The 16,341-nt window shown below is 37.5% G+C and overlaps 1 protein-coding gene across 1 annotated transcript in view; it reads right to left on the reverse strand.

The window, feature by feature from the left end:
* The window catches only part of LOC127988352 (complement factor H-related protein 4), a 228,861-nt gene that overhangs the window by 185,694 nt on the left and 26,826 nt on the right, over positions 1-16,341 (reverse strand). The window contains exon 8 of the mRNA XM_052591085.1: positions 1,815-1,985. Coding sequence (XP_052447045.1) covers positions 1,815-1,985 — 171 coding nt within the window. The remainder of the gene's footprint in view (positions 1-1,814; positions 1,986-16,341) is intronic.

The following is a 16,341-nucleotide window of genomic DNA, read 5'->3' on the forward strand; positions in this document are numbered from 1 at the left end:
TTAATAAAGAGTACAAACACAAGAAAATTATAAAAAATTAAGATATGGAAAAAGTAAGAAAAAATATAAGAATTAAATAAAATGCTTATAAAATAAAATGTGCAGGACTGTATACTGTAGACTTAATAGATATTAAGAGGAGCAGGAATGTACAAGAGAAGAATGTGCAAACAGGATGTACAGGTATTTACACAGCAGCAACATAGGTAAAAAGTAAATAAATAAACTAAATAAAGCTTAAGAGCATGTTTAAGAAAAAAGATTTAATGTGTTGAAGAGATATTCTAAAAATACTATATATAAAAAAAAAAATATATATAAATATATATATATATATTAGAATTACAGCTAAACAACTTTTTTTCTTCCCACAATTTCTTTAATTTACAAATTGTGAGACTTTATAGTAAAACATACCAGGACACAGTGGTTTTGGTGTCCATCCGTCTTGTGTACATGTGGCCCGAAATGTTTGATAACTTCCATCCCAGACACAATTGTAAGTTATTGTTGCTCCCAGTTTCAGATCAGTAAAGTATACACTTGGCCTATAGACATGCTTCTCACGTGGAACTTCACATCTAATCTCTGAAACAAGATTCACATGCTTTTAATTAGGGATGCACCAAATCCAGATTTTTTATGGGGTCCGGCTAAATACCGCATCCACTGTTTAAGATTTGGCCGAATCTGAAACCGAATACAGAATCCTACTCGCATCCTTATTCCATTAACACAGTAAAACACATTAATGAAGTAAACAACGTCCACAGCAGTGTATTTTTTCATTTTATTTAATTTAAAAAAAAAAAAAAAAAGATTAGGCAACATTATGCCTGGATGAGAAGTGGGAAAAACTATTTTGACACCAAAAGCCCATGCTTATTTTAGGTTTGTCCACTGAAGAGGATCCTTTCTAGGAGGAATCAAAGGCTAACCGGAAAAAAAAAAACGCTTATCTCCACGTCAGCACCCGATGTGACTGGCTCTGTATTGTTACAGAATGGTCCACATGTAAAAATTTTCACATAATCAATGGCCGCATGTCGTCAACCAGTGTATCGTAATCCTAGGGCTTCAGTGAAAAAAAAAAAGCTTTGACCAAAACCGAACCCCGTCAAAAAGCCCAGTATTCGACCGATTACGAATCCTGGATTCGGTGCATCCCTACTTTTAATAACAAACAGTGAGTTCATCACCAAATCCAGAAGTGTTTCTGTATAATCTTACCTTCACAACCAGGCTTATGATCCCACTTCCCGTTCTCTTGGCATGTAAATGATTTTTTGGTTTCTCTGGTATACCATCCTTCTTCAGAGCAGATAAACTCCACACTTTCTCCAGCTCTGAAAATAGTCTTTCTCTCTGGGATGATCTTTTTTACTCCAGATGTAGTTGACTGAAGCTCACAAGTTATTTCTGCACAGTAAATAATCATGTTGTATTTAAATGTTACACCCAGATTACTTTGTATTAGGTTTTTTTTTTTTTCAGTGCAAACATTTCATGTCAGAGAACGATGTTTAGATGTTTTTATTTTGAATTGAACCAACTAAAATGCGTTTAGTAGGCGGGGCTGAGTGCCATGGGAGCCAAGTCAGGTTTCTATGATATTATCCCACTCCACACAATGATAATTATATCCAACTTGCTTCCATTAACAGCACATTGATTCGGATCTTTATATATAACTGCTAGTTCACAACAGCTTGGATTAATGTAGTTTTCAAAATAACACAATACTTGTGTGTAAACAGCCAAACAACATGCAGCATATAGTTTTTAAGTTTTACTGTTTTAGTAGCACAATATACCAGCACACAGTGGATCTGGTGTCCATCCGTCTTGTGTACATGTTGCCTCTGCTGCTGTTTCACGATATCCAGACTCACAACGGTAATGTTTTCTGGTTCCAAATTTCATGTCTCCTCTGAAGTAATCAGATGGTGTAGACAAATGCTGGTCACGTGGAACTTCACAACTATCTGAAACAAGATTCACCTGCTTTTAATAACATCTTCAACCTTACCACAGGATCTACTCTTCACCACAACTGTAACACTACAAAACAAACATAATAGAAAACTATGTGAATCGTAACAAAACACAACTTTTCAGTACTAACTTTTGTCTCTCTATGTTAATTTTCTGTAAAAATACACAAAATAACACTTAAGATTTATTTTCCAGGTTGTCTGATTCAAAGCATGCTGGGAACTAGAAAACACAATAATTTTAAGTTCATCTTACTACAGCAACATTTGGAGTTTACAGAAATTATTTCAAATAAGTCCAAAGAACTTTCATTATTATTTGAGTGACATTAACTCATTTAATTGATTTCACTGTTCGGTTTAACAGTGCATCTTGCTAAAGCACACTTCTTTTAACTCTTCAAAAAATTTTTTTTTATTTTTGCATAGTAATTCTACACACAAATATAAAAGAATTAGCCATTACATATAACACACTACTCTCGTGTGTCTTTTGCTTGTTCAGAGTGAAGTGGAGCTCAGGAGTTAGTGTGAATCTGCTGTGAAATAATCTAGATTGTATAAAGCACATTAGAAATAAAGTTGACTTTCTGCCTTGGTTTCTACATGTTCAGTATATCAGTAGATATCACACACTGTTAGTGATGTTTTGAATCCAGTGCATTATTTTGCTAGATGTGAGGAATTTTCATATTTTTGGTGTGCAATTATTGGATTTGTGATTTGAAAAAGTGCATAATATTTGAAATAATGTTTATAAACCATATATAATTAAGTTTTTAACAATTAGAAAAATCGTCATGTATGTATAGTTTAATAAAGTATCAAAAACCAAACACAAAGAAAACAATTTTCATTTAAAAACATGAGATGCAGTGATATGGGGAAAACCACCACGAAGTCTTGATTTATGTTTTTAAAAGTTGAACTTAAAGGGACAATAAGTAACTTTTTAGGTATTTTATTATCTAAAATCAATATTTTTATTCATAAATATGCCCTCAATGGTGTACAAATACCTATGCCAATGTTTAAACTAATCCTCGTAAATGAAGAATTTATTATCTTTATATACATGGGACGGATAGGTCGACGGAGGCTTCCATGTAGTTCCGCCATCTTGCAAAACTATAATAGCAGAGAGGGACAAAAAGTACTAAGCCAACGCGTTTCCACAACGCGTTTTCGGTCAGAGCCAGAAACGCAGGTGCAGAGCAGTGAGAGGCGCTTGAAACTGCACCGGCAAGTTTAAAAGTCTGGATTGCATTCTTATTATGGACCATACATATGCCGCGCCACAGGAGAAGAAAACATCGTCGCCAAAACAGTAAAAAAATAGAACGTAAAAGGAAACGTGACCGTAGATTACAGAAAACAAGAGTTAATGTCGGGGAAGCTTTTTCTAGGTGGAAAGAGCTAATGCTGGATAAAGATTTCAAAAGAGACGCTGAAGTGGCCAGTTTTCTTCTCGACAGGCAAGTCAGTGTTACAATCTATATTACAATATTTTTTTTATATCTAACAATGCACATTATTCAGAAAATATAACGAATAAAATAGACATAACTACTAATTACAATATTTCATGTTTTCCACAGTCAGTAATTCATACTGTAACATTCGTTTGTTAGTTGTCATGTTGCAGTTTGTTTGAAATAACACACCTGTTCATCTGAAGGAAAACTCGACGAAGTGCTATTAGAAGACATCCCGTCAAAGCTTTTTGGTACATATCGCCTACCGTAGATGCAACGCGCATTTGAAAAAGCGAGGCGCTGGAGAGCAAAATTAGTTTGAATGCAAAATACAATTTCACCACTAGATGGGAGTAATTCCTACTTAGTGTCCCTTTAAAGATAAAATATCATGAAAATATGACTTTTCCAGGTTTTAAGTGCCATAATCAGGTCTCCAGTACATCTACCAGCCAAGGACATGTGAAAAAGATTGACCCAGTAACTTTGTTTTGGGAAGCCTTTTTCTGAGAAAATGAGTGTGCCTGATTTCGCTCCCTTGGTGACGTGGCAAAGGGATGTCATTATAATATTACAACCCCTTAATCTGTAAGTTACAAAACAATTCAAAATTAGTGATAGGAAGTTTGAATCATTTTACAGACAAAAGTTGGGCATTTTTACATGGGGAGTCTGTGGGACTGACTCCCTTTTGCAGCCAGCCTCCACCGGCCAGTCGACAAATTATAGTTTAAGTCACTTCCGTTCAGCAAAATGAACAAATCATTTTTCGAGTCATTTCGTTCATTTCATTCATTTTAGCAAAATGTAATTAACATGTTAGGTGTCACTTCCCCAACACATCTAGTACTTACGCAAACGCTGATCACACTACAAACAATACAAATCTAAAATGCTATAAGATACAGAAAAGATTAATTAATTCTTTACCTCTCTTCAGTCTTCAGTCTGTGATTAGCTCACCTCACCTCTTGTCTGACAAGTCTTCGGGTTCAAATCATTCCTTTATCACGTGACAGACCCATACGCTAATACCAATGCAGTTCGAGCCGGAAAGAGAATTGATTAGTTCATCTCATGAATCTTTCGGGTCAAGTTGTTTCTTAATCATGTGACAGCCCCATACACTATTTCTGACATTTCTGCCACTGTGTTTTTGTTACCGTTTCTTCAGGATCCGTGGTGTGTTACTGTGGGGTGTTCTCTTTCCGGCTCAGACTGCATTGGGTTAGCACAGTGGTTCCCAACCTTTTTCAATTCGTGGCCCACACAACCAAACATATATGTTTGCGCGGCCCACTGCAAAAAAAATAAATAAATACCTGACCCTGCTATTGTTGTGTTAATAACTTAGTACTCAGAAGCTAGATTGTTAAAGGGGGGGGGGTGAAATGCTATTTAATGCATACTGAGTTTTTTACACTGTTAAAGAGTTGGATTCCCATGCTAAACATGGACAAAGTTTCCAAAATTAAGTTGTACGTTTGAAGGAGTATTTCTGTTCCAAAAATACCTCTTCCGGTTTGTCACAAGTTTCGGAAAGTTTTTTTTCGAGTATGGCTCTGTGTGACGTTAGTTGGAGCGGAATTTCCTTATATGGGTCCTAAGGGCACTTCTGCCGGAAGAGCGCGCGCTCCCGTATAGCAGAGCACAGACATTCACTGATCAGAGCGAGAGACCGAATTGTCACAAAAGAAGTGTGTAGTTGGTTGCCAGGGCAAGACAACCCTGCACAGATTACCCAAAAAAACAGCATTAAGGGACCAGTGGATGGAGTTTATTTTTACAGAGCATCAATGGAGTTGTGCAAGTGTTTTTGTTTGTTCCCTGCATTTCGAAGATGCTTGTTTTATAAACAAGGCCCAGTTTGACGCCGGATTTGCACATAGTTTATTTCTTAAGGAGGAACCTCCTACTGGAACCTCGGATTCAGGAGGAACAGTGTGGTTTTCGTCCCGGTCGTGGAACACTGGACCAGCTCTATATCCTTTCCAGCGTGCTGGAGGGTTCACGGGAGTTTGCCCAACCAGTCCACATGTGTTTTGTGGACTTGGAGAAGGCAATCGACCGTGTTCCTCGTGACATCCTGTGGAGGGTGCTCCGGGAGTATGGGGTCGGCGACTCCCTACTTAGGGCTGTTCGGTCCCTGTACGACCGGAGCAAGAGCTTGGTTCGCATTGCCGGCAGTTAGTCAGACCTGTTCCCAGTGCATGTTGGACTCCGGCAGGGCTGCCCTTTGTCACCGGTTCTGTTCATAAGTTTTATGGACAGAATTTCTAGGCGCAGCCAAGGGCCGGAGAGTGTCCGGTTTGGGGACCATACGATTTCGTCGCTGCTTTTTGCGGATGATGTTGTCGTGTTGGCATCCTCAGACCAGGACCTTCAGCGTGCACTGGGACGGTTTGCAGCCGAGTGTGAATTGGCTGGGATGAGAATCAGCACCTCCAAGTCCGAGGCCATGGTTCTCAGTCGGAAAAGGGTGGATTGCCCACTTCAGTGGAGAGTTCCTGCCTCAAGTGGAGGAGTTCAGGTATCTTGGGGTCTTGTTCACGAGTGAGGGAAGGATGGAACGTGAGATTGACAGACGGATCAGTGCAGCTTCTGCAGTAATACGGTCGCTGTACCGGTCTGTCATGGTGAAGAAGGAGCTGAGCTGTAAGGCAAAGCTCTCGATTTAGCGGTCAATCTACGTTCCTACTCTCACCTATGGTCATGAGCTGTGGGTCATGACCAAAAGGACAAGATCCCCGATACAGGCGGCCGAAATGAGCTTTCTCTGTTGGGTGGCTGGGCGCTCCCTTAGAGATAGGGTGAGAAGCTCGGGCACTCGGGAGGAGCTCAGAGTAGAGCCGTTGCTCCTCCACATCGAGAGGAGCCAGCTGAGGTGGCTCGGGCATCTATTTTGGATGCCTCCTGGACGCCTTCCCAGGGAGGTGTTCCAGGCACGTCTCACCGGGAGGAGGCCCCGGGGAAGACCTAGGACACGCTGGAGGGACTATGTCTCCCGGCTGGCCTGGGAACGCCTCGGGGTCCCCCCGGAAGAGCTGGAAGAAGTGGCTAGGGAGAGGGAAGTCTGGGCATCTCTGCTTAGACTGTTGCCCCCGCGACCCGGCCCCGGATAAGCGGAAGATGATGGATGGATGGATGGATAGATTTCTTAAGGATAATGCAGTCCCAACGAAAAAGGGTCACGATAGTGTGTTGGAACCGCAGGCGTTGAGTAAAACTGCTTCAAATATCTCTGTGTTGTTAACTTAACTATCGGCACATAAGCACATCAAGTAAACATCATGCGATGTTGTCATCAAACTGTACTTTCCACATGTACAGCTTAAAAAAAAAAAAAAAAGACGACATAAAGTGGAACTTAGTCATTTTCCAAAACCGCTAAGCAAATATATATAGTTTCAATACATAACACATAGAGACGTCGTTGCTGATGCTGCTCTTGTTAAATTTCAGCCTCTGGATCTGCTGAATCGCTGAATCTGACTGTTAGCCATGGTTTGTTTTGGATGATGTTTTTTCCCTCACGGTAATGTCACAGCTTCCAAACGCTCTCAACGCAAAAGCCTACTCGTGCACGTGATTCTTTAGCTCCGCCCACACGTCACGCCTCCAGGCGCTCGTGTTTTTCCGTGAAAAAACAGTACAGACTATCTTTCTCTTATGAATATAATAAAACTAAAGACTTTTTGGAGTTATGAAGGATGCAGTACTACTCTATAGGTATTCAAGATTAACAGGATATTGAGTGAAAACGAGCATTTCACCCCCCCCCCCCCCCCTTTAACTGTATTTATTGAATTAACTAGGGCTGTGCGATATGAAAAGCGAGTTCTTCAATTCAATCAATTTTGCTATTTCGATTTTAATTACAATTTTGATGCACGCATATATGCTTTACAGTCATACATGCATTCAGGATGAATTTGAAACATATTTCCAAAAGAAAACCAGTTAGAGCTTTATCAAAAAGTTGTAACGTCTCTAGAACAGACATTAGTCAAAATAATCACTATAGTAAAGGTGTAAGAACATTTATAGACTTATGGCAAGAAAATAAATAAAATATAAATATATACAGTATGTGTGTGCGGTGCAGCAGCAGAGAGAGCGCATTATTGTAACGCGAAAGCGCATTAAATTAATGCACAAACAAGAATCTCTCCGCTCACACGCAGATTTCCTTTTGCTCTGTCACAAAACCAGACGTGCTTGCTCAGATACACGCTGCTCTCGCGCGGAGAGAGTGTGCGCACTTAAAACATGTCTCCTCTCATTTAAACTGCATCCTGTGCACTCACAACTCTCTCTTTGTTCATGTGCTAGATATTATTTCTGCACTTTTTTATTTCTAGCCTTTAACCGCGTGTAGTGTGAACGCTCTGATCTGTCACAGACAGTGTGTGAAGCTGGAGTTAGACATATGCCCAGTCTGTTCTGTTCTCGCCCTAGGCACTGCATTCTGATTGGATTGGATAGCATACTGCGGGAGGTCAGGGCCGTGGAAAATCGTGCTATAAAGCGATTTAGAAATCGCGCAGGCTCAAATCGTTATTTTATGCCGATTTCTATTAATCGCACAGCCCTAGAATGTACTGGCAATGAACAGAAAATAACTCGGACTGGCACCACTCAGCAAAACGGGAAAACCAGATCCAGGCAGAGCTCGGCAGTGGGTAGACATGTTGACAGCATTTATGCATATTTGAATTTGTTGTTCTGTAGCATATGCAGCAAAAATATCTAAGATAAATTGGCGGTTTATTCATAAACCAATCTGCAAGCTCGAATGGTGGAAGCATAGTATCAGTTTAATATTTATTATTTGCTATTTAATTATATATATGAAATATATTATTATTTATTTTATTAGTAATTGGCGGCCCACCTGCAATACCATCGCGGCCCACAGGTTGAAAACCACTGGGTTAGCGTATGTGTCTGTCATATGATTAAGGAATGAGTCAAATACCCGATAGACCCGAACTATGAACTAATCAATTCTCTTTCCGGCTCAGACTGCATTGACACAGGTGAATTACTACTAGTGGAACAGAACCTAAAGAATATTGCGCATGCTCGACTGAGCAAATAACTCCCTGAGACGACTAGTTTTTCCAGAGTCACATTAAAGATTCGTTCAAAATGAACGAATCGTTCAAGAACGACACATCACTATTCAAAATCACTCTTCAGGAATCTACAGGTAAAGACACGGACACTACGTCCATGTTTTTACACAGTCTATTAGTTTACACCCACTGCGCTGTTATTGTGTTTTCACAAATGACAACGATGTACCAGTTCTAATACCAAGGGCGAAAGTTTGTGCAAAGCATGCTAATTGTTCTGCCTTCGGCTGCACAGATGAGCAAAGAACACTATTTAGATCTAAAATAAACATACAATTTATTTCCCAGCAGTTTACCTTCACCGACATAACCAAATGTTTTTGTAAATCATGTGTGTTTTTAACATAAACTTCTGTGTGAATGAGAACTTAGTTTAGTACTAACATGCTGTGGTGGCCGATTCCAGTCCATGTGTTTTAGATGTGTGCTCTCAGAAAACCGTGCATCAGAAGTTTAAAGGGTTTTAAAACTCATGATTTCAGCGATACAAACATGATAATCAGAACTAAAACAGGTGTTTTTATCTGGTCCGAGATATTTAAATTTATTTTACATGGCTCTCTAAACATGCCGCTCTGTTATGCAAGACGTGAGTGCAACGGTGATAGATGTCCTTCTAGAAAATGCAATGAATGTACATTCTGTGTGAATGTCTTGGTTTTAGTTTTGATGAAGACAACCGCTGCGTTCCATTTGGAAGGGCTCATCCCTATGCCCTAATCCCTTCTAAAAGGTTTACTCTGGAGGGTGTAGGGCTCCAAACAACTGTTTCTTGCAGTGCCCTTATGCATCATTATCATATACTCATATGGAGGTACTGTCATCATGCAAAGAATCTGTGCAAAGGATCATGGGGAACCGAAGTGTCCATCAGTTGAACCCTTCAAAATCCTTCATTCCGATGGGCCCTTAGTTAAGTGGGGCCCTTAGTTAAGTGGCCAGTTTTGAGCACTTCGGTTCGGAATGACCCTTCAACATTGTGGCCATGACTTCTTATGTTGAGGGAATTACATTTTTGTATTCGTGGCCATGAGTTTAATGCATAAACAAATCTGTGTGACCATAACCCAGGATTATCAAAGATGAATTTATTCATATTTTATTTTGAATTAAGAAATTATTGAATTCATCATTACAGAAATTACCACATTATTAAATTACTATATTAACTATAGGACTTGCCAACCAGACAGTATTGTGAGTGATATAGACAGCATTCAAATTAAGTTTATCATGAATAAATGTTATATAAAGTAATAAAATGCCAACAAGAAAACATTTTTATCCATCCCACAGTCTTTTAAGTCCATTAAAATATTCCTTTTTCCTCTAAATACTTGATGATGATGATGATGATGATTATTATTATTATTATTATTATTATTGTTTGCATATTGTTATTAGTTATAGTTTTATATTTGTTTGTGTTTTTCCCCCTTCATTTTGATCTCTTAACATCCTGAATAGTTTTGTAAATAGTCTTCCGTAAATGATACACATGTCATTAAATGTTTTATTATGCTGACTGATCAAAACTTTATTGGAATAGGCCTTATTGTCAGGCGTTTATAGTATTTACAAAATATATGGTAGCAAATAATAGCATATTTACTGTATACAGAGTGGTAGTTAGGTAAAGTGATACACAAATTAAAATGAGAAATAAACATATATAGAAATAAATATAAAAATTTAAATTAATATAATAAGAATAAATTAAATGTTAAATGTTAATACAAATGTTTTATCCATCTGGGATAACGCCAGGTATAGGTCTGCTATGCTGTGGCCAAACAGATTGATTTCCTCATTAAACTCGTGGGCAAAAAAATATATATATATATATAAATTGTTTCCTCAACAAAAGAAGTTGTGGCCACAAGAAATGGATGTTGTTCCCTCAACATACACTCTAAAAAACGTGGGGTTGTTTTTTCAACCCAAAAGCTGGGTTGAGACCGCTGTGTAGGACTTTGGGTTGAAAATTGGTCTCGATTTTAACCCAGCGGGGCTGGGTTGGTAACGCGGACGTGAAGGAGAGTACGCACGTGACGTTAAGATCGTACGTCTCCAGTGCAAGCAGCCACCATTTTCTCAGCGTGATAGAAGCGAGAAGTGAGTGAAAAACTATGGTAAGTAAAAATTCAAAATGTAAAGTTATTGTTTTTAGTTTACCTGGTTGTATGAAAGGCAGAAGGTTTTATGAAAGGCGGAAACAAAGGAGCTTAACATTATATTTAAAAAATAAATAAAAGACACGGAGTTCTCAACGGTCTTATTTAATGTTACTGAATGGAAGAGGTACTTTTAATATAAAGTCTGTGAATGTATTTTGTCATATTTACATAAGATTTTAAATTATCTGCACTTTTTGAGGTGTAAATAGATGGTTATGGTTACACTCATGTTAATTTGTTATCTTATTTTTCCCGGTTAAACTGAATGTATGTTAGTCTCCTAAAGGAAACGGCATTGTGTAGTAAAGACTAGCATAATTATTTTGAGGCTGTTAAAGTGGTAATTGGTAAAAGTATGTTTTTCATGTAATATTTCAGACTTGTCGAGCACGTGTCTTCATCGTGTCAGCGCCAAGAGTTGAAGACACAGATACAGAAGCTGTTTGTGTGAGAGTCACACATTGTCTGAGGAAGAGGAGGTGTTCTCAGCTTCTTCTGAAGAGAGGGACAGACGGTTTAAGGCGCATAAACTTCAGAATTCCATCAAGTTATCTTTATTTTTACTAAGACTAAAATAATGTTTGTTTTGTAGATGTTGAAATCCGGAGACAAGATAACTTAATTCTTATGAGACTGATGGGAGTTATTTTTTTTTAGAAAATTAATGTTTCTTTTGTGTCCTCCCTGTTTACAATGGAAGCATATGGGTAGCATTATTCAATTTGGGATGTAATATGCAAAATGACAATGCAATATGTAAAATGGCAATGCATTTCTGTATTTACATTTACATTTTCCAATACATTTGTGCAACGTTTGGTGCCAAAAGAAAATGAAAATTAAATTACATACGTTTCATTTGCCATTTCATACACCAGTTTTAATATGTAAAATGAATACTAATTTTAACGCTTTAAAAGTTGCAAAATTAAAATGAAAATGTATTACAAAAAATGATTAGATATGTCTAACACGTTCAAGCAAAAACTGTGGCAAAATGATCATTTAAATGCTATCTTTCTTAAATGCATTAACACTCACAGTCAAGACACTTACGATTGCATTTTCATTCAATGTCTCCCAATGAATGTAGCAAAATTCAATGTGCACATTTATGGCTTGCGGTCTGGTCAAAAAATAAGGCTATTGACTTGTAGCGGGAATTCAACGTATAATTGCCAGTAGCCACTGAGTTTACCACTGATAGGCCTGCGGTGCATCAGTACTCACCTCACACAGCAAACGATACACTTTCCTCACGCAGCGAACGACTCACTTTCCTCACGCAGCGAACGACTCACTTTCCTCACGCAGCGAACGACTCACTTTCCCCACGCAGCGAACGACTCACTTTCCTCACGCAGCGAACGACTCACTTTCCTCACGCAGCGAACGACTCACTTTCCTCACGCAGCGAACAACTCACCCAGCGAACGACTCAATTTCCTCAGTGAACGACTCACGCAGCGAACGACTCACTTTACTCAGCGAAGGACTCACGCAGCGAACGACTCCCTTTCCTCACGCAGCCGGCGACTCACTTTGCGCAGCCAGAGACAAACTTTCCGCAGCCGGGGACCCACTTTCCGCAGCCGGAGACTCACTTGCCTCACACAGCAGACTGACTCTCTCTTCATGTAGGGACCGAATATTATAATTAATTCAATTCAAGTTTATTTGTATAGCGCTTTTTACAATACAAATCGTTACAAAGCAACTTTACAGAAAATTGTTTTCTGTATTGTTTCTACAATATTAGTAATAGTTTATAAGTGGTGACTGTCAGTTTGTGCATGTATGACAGGATTTTTCAGAAAATTAATACAAGATGTAGTCAGCCAGAAGATGAACATTATTAATATGATTAATAATTAATAATAATTATATGATGCAGTCACACTTGTAGCAATAATTGTTAGTTCTGTTTGTTGATTCAGGGTTAGCATCATCTGGGGTCCTCTGAGGGTCAGCATCATCTTCTCAGGTGTTCTGGATCCAGACCGGATCTTGTGTAAATCCTAGTTACCTAGTTATAATTAAAGTGACTTCTATATTACATCCAAATGGATATTTAGATATAATATTTAAATATTCAAAAAATTGTACATTTCAATAAAATAAAATAATTGCCTATTGCAAATTTATGAATGCATAGTTAATTTTCTTTTCTGCAGTCACTAGGCTATTGATACATTTAAAAAAAAATCTATATTTTGTAAAAAATAATTACAAATAAACCTGAATTATAATCTAAACATCTGTATTTTCATACAATTTCATAAATAAGTAGGCTAATAAATATATAATGTTTAACTATTTTAATATATAGTGAGAGCTAAGCTATGCAATAAAAAAAAGGCACAGGTTAGGTCGAGGTGTACAGCAAACAGATGGTGTTTTACGTTTTTATATTCATTGCACATTAAGCAATGTTTGAGTATCAGCACATGTGCGCGAGCACAAATGTGCTATTAATTTTATAGCTACAACAGTGCATAGTAAAACAGTGTTTCGTTCCTTGAATTGATCAGATTCAACAGTTCATTCAGATGGACTCACTTGTTTCCTTTCTAATGGAATCAGCCGTTATGAACGAAAAGTTTGAATTGAACGATTCAATAAATACTTAAACCATGGAAATCCGTGTATCATTCGTTCTTTTCATATTCAATTAAGAAAAAAAAAATCGGAAAATCAAAAAAGGACTTGTTATTTCCTTATTCATTTACAAATATAATATTTAAAAAACAAATAATGAGTGATTTTTTTGTATTTTCGATTACATGCTCAAATTGAATATGACAAATATGAAAAACGCCGATTCAATCAGGGTTAATAAGAATCAGGGTATCTTCCGTCCATTCCAAATCCGTTTCCAATTAAAAATCAGAAAACGAAATACTCCAGAGGATTCAAGTGAGAGAACATGAATTCAATAACGAGAAATGGAAAAATGGCTAGTTTATTCGTTATTCCATCTAGGTAAACAAACGGAAAATGAGTTTTTGACTTGATTTCTCATTTTGTCATTTGGGGTTTAAAAAACGGTTTATGGCTTCAATATTTCATATGCACTTGTGGGCGGAGCTGAAACGCTCCTTTCTTCTGATTGGTCGAATCGCTCCGCCTTCAACTCGATCTTACATTCTTTCAGAATAAGAGTCTTATAAGAGGAGTGTCTGAAACCACCGCTCACTGTTAATTAACATAATATTTTAGTCAGATGTTGCTGCGCACATAATTCGTGCTGCTGTGACTTGCAAGTCACGCCTTTAAATTATTTCTAGGTTATAGTATTGTATGAATATTGTCCCACTGTAAATACAGTGCAAATAGTTTTGTCTCCTTGGATAAAAGTGAATTGGAAATAAAAATCAATAATAGACTGAACAGTTCCATGATAATATGTCTGTAACATTTACCACTCTCATCTTTTAAGTCAAAAGGCACTAGGTAGGTGTGTGTGTGACATTAATAATTAATTGGGAAAATTAATATAGTTAAATTTATGAAATAAATTAGTAATATTAGTTTTATTCCAAACTAAATTGAATGGTTTTTCTTTTAGTCTTCTTTGTTGGCCTTGAGAAAGCTGACATATATTTGAAAATTATTATCATTTATTATGAGAGTAATTGACAACGACTAAAATTTTATTGTTTCACCAAATTCAGCTCAGATCTTCAGACTCGTCTGACTCGTTGCTCTGGTCAGACTTTTTCCTTCTCAAAAAATCCTAGTGACTTTCATTATCTGAGCGATGAAGGTCTTACACTTAAGGTCCACTAGAGGGGGAGACAGGATTTCTGTTAATGTAAGTTTAAATGACAGATAAATACATGAATTTAATGTGTAACACAGGTTCTTCAATGATAGATGGTGTGGTAGGGGGGTATACCTTAGCTCAATGACAGCTGTATAATATAAAACAACATTAACTGCTGCAGCTGGTACCAAATAAAAATGATTAAGTTTTGGAAAACTGCAAGTCAAATGTACTTGCACAAATGACTTGCTGTTACATAATACCCCTTATGCGTTGTTGGGGACGTTTTCGTCATTAGGGGGTAAAGTTGAGTCTTATTTTGGCCACAACTTTCTCTGTGTTTCAGCTAATGGAATGATTGGTGACAAATCTTATTTTGACACTTATTTTGGGAAAATGCTTGAAATTTTTCAAAAACTCAACAGTATACTGTTGGTAAATTCACTACCCTTTTGTTATGTTCGGGATGAAAACACCCACTAAATTAAAATGCTGTAAAAATGACTCAGATAAAGATTTTTTTATTTTGTTTTGCATAAATCTATTAAACACCCTCAGTCCTGATCAAAACTACCAAATGTTTAAAAAGAAAATCCAAGATTTTAACTCTTTAATTACCAAGTTCATAAATGATGTCACTGATTTGGGAAGAAAAAACACACACAAAATGACATATTTTCAATATAAAAAGGGCATGTCAAAGATTAGTAACTGTAGATTAGCTTTGATGTATTGTTAGTTTTGTGCAGCATTAGATTTAAATTTTTTCTCCCTCATTTATTGTTGGTGGCTGTTTTTGTCCCATTGACTTCCATTATAACGACATTTTTTGCTTGCAAAGCCATGACACCATATAATCATGCACTCTTGATTGTTGGTGGTTTTCCCTGTTGGGAAGAGGTAACATTTGTTATTTTTACAATTGATCACTAGGTGGGACCATTAACCCTTTAGGCCTGTGCAAAAAAAGGCTTAGTTTCTGGCCTGTATATAGAGTTATATGGAGTTTAACAGCAAATTATAGTGTGTGTGTGTGTGTGTGTGTGTGTGTGTTTGAGAGAGAGAGAGAGAGAGAGAGAGAGAGAGTGAGAGAGACCTTTGTTCACTTACCTTGATGTATCTGAAAAAATCCAAATATGCACCTCATGCTCTCAGAACTACATGGACTAAACAATAAAAAAAAGAAGTGTGTTTATGCACCTGCTGACTTTTGATGGTGAAAAGAATGGAGGGCCTATGTGTGAAATGCTTGTCTTTTCTTGATGGTGAAGCCAGTTTAAAACCTTTAAATCTTATAAAAAAAACTACTTTGAACATAATTGATTATGGACCAAAATGCAATACCAACTTCAAATAAGCAGGAACTCGCTGGAGGGGTCAAGCTGCATAATCATTTCTAAAACTCTGGTTCAAGTCAAGCCCTTTCTCGTATTGCTTGCTGCTCTTCTCACCATCAAATGACCAGAAGGATGGCATGCAAGTGTTTAAATCCATGTACTGTTTTTGTTTAGTCTGTACTTATCACCACCATTAAAAGGCAGCAGGTGCATAAATACACTTTTGTTTACTCCATGTAGTTCTGAGAGCTGAGGTGTACATTTAGATTTTCTCAAATACATCAAGGTAAGTGCGCAAAAGTCTCTCTCTCTCTCTCTCTCTCTCTCCTACACACATACACACAATATAATTTGCTGTTATACTCCACATAACTCTATATACAAGTCAGAAACTAAGCTTTTTTTTGCACAGGCCTATCTAAAGGGTTGATGGTCCCACCTAGTGATCAACTGT

This window comes from Carassius gibelio, chromosome B22, assembly GCF_023724105.1.
Source record: "Carassius gibelio isolate Cgi1373 ecotype wild population from Czech Republic chromosome B22, carGib1.2-hapl.c, whole genome shotgun sequence".
Classification (NCBI taxonomy): domain Eukaryota; kingdom Metazoa; phylum Chordata; class Actinopteri; order Cypriniformes; family Cyprinidae; genus Carassius; species Carassius gibelio.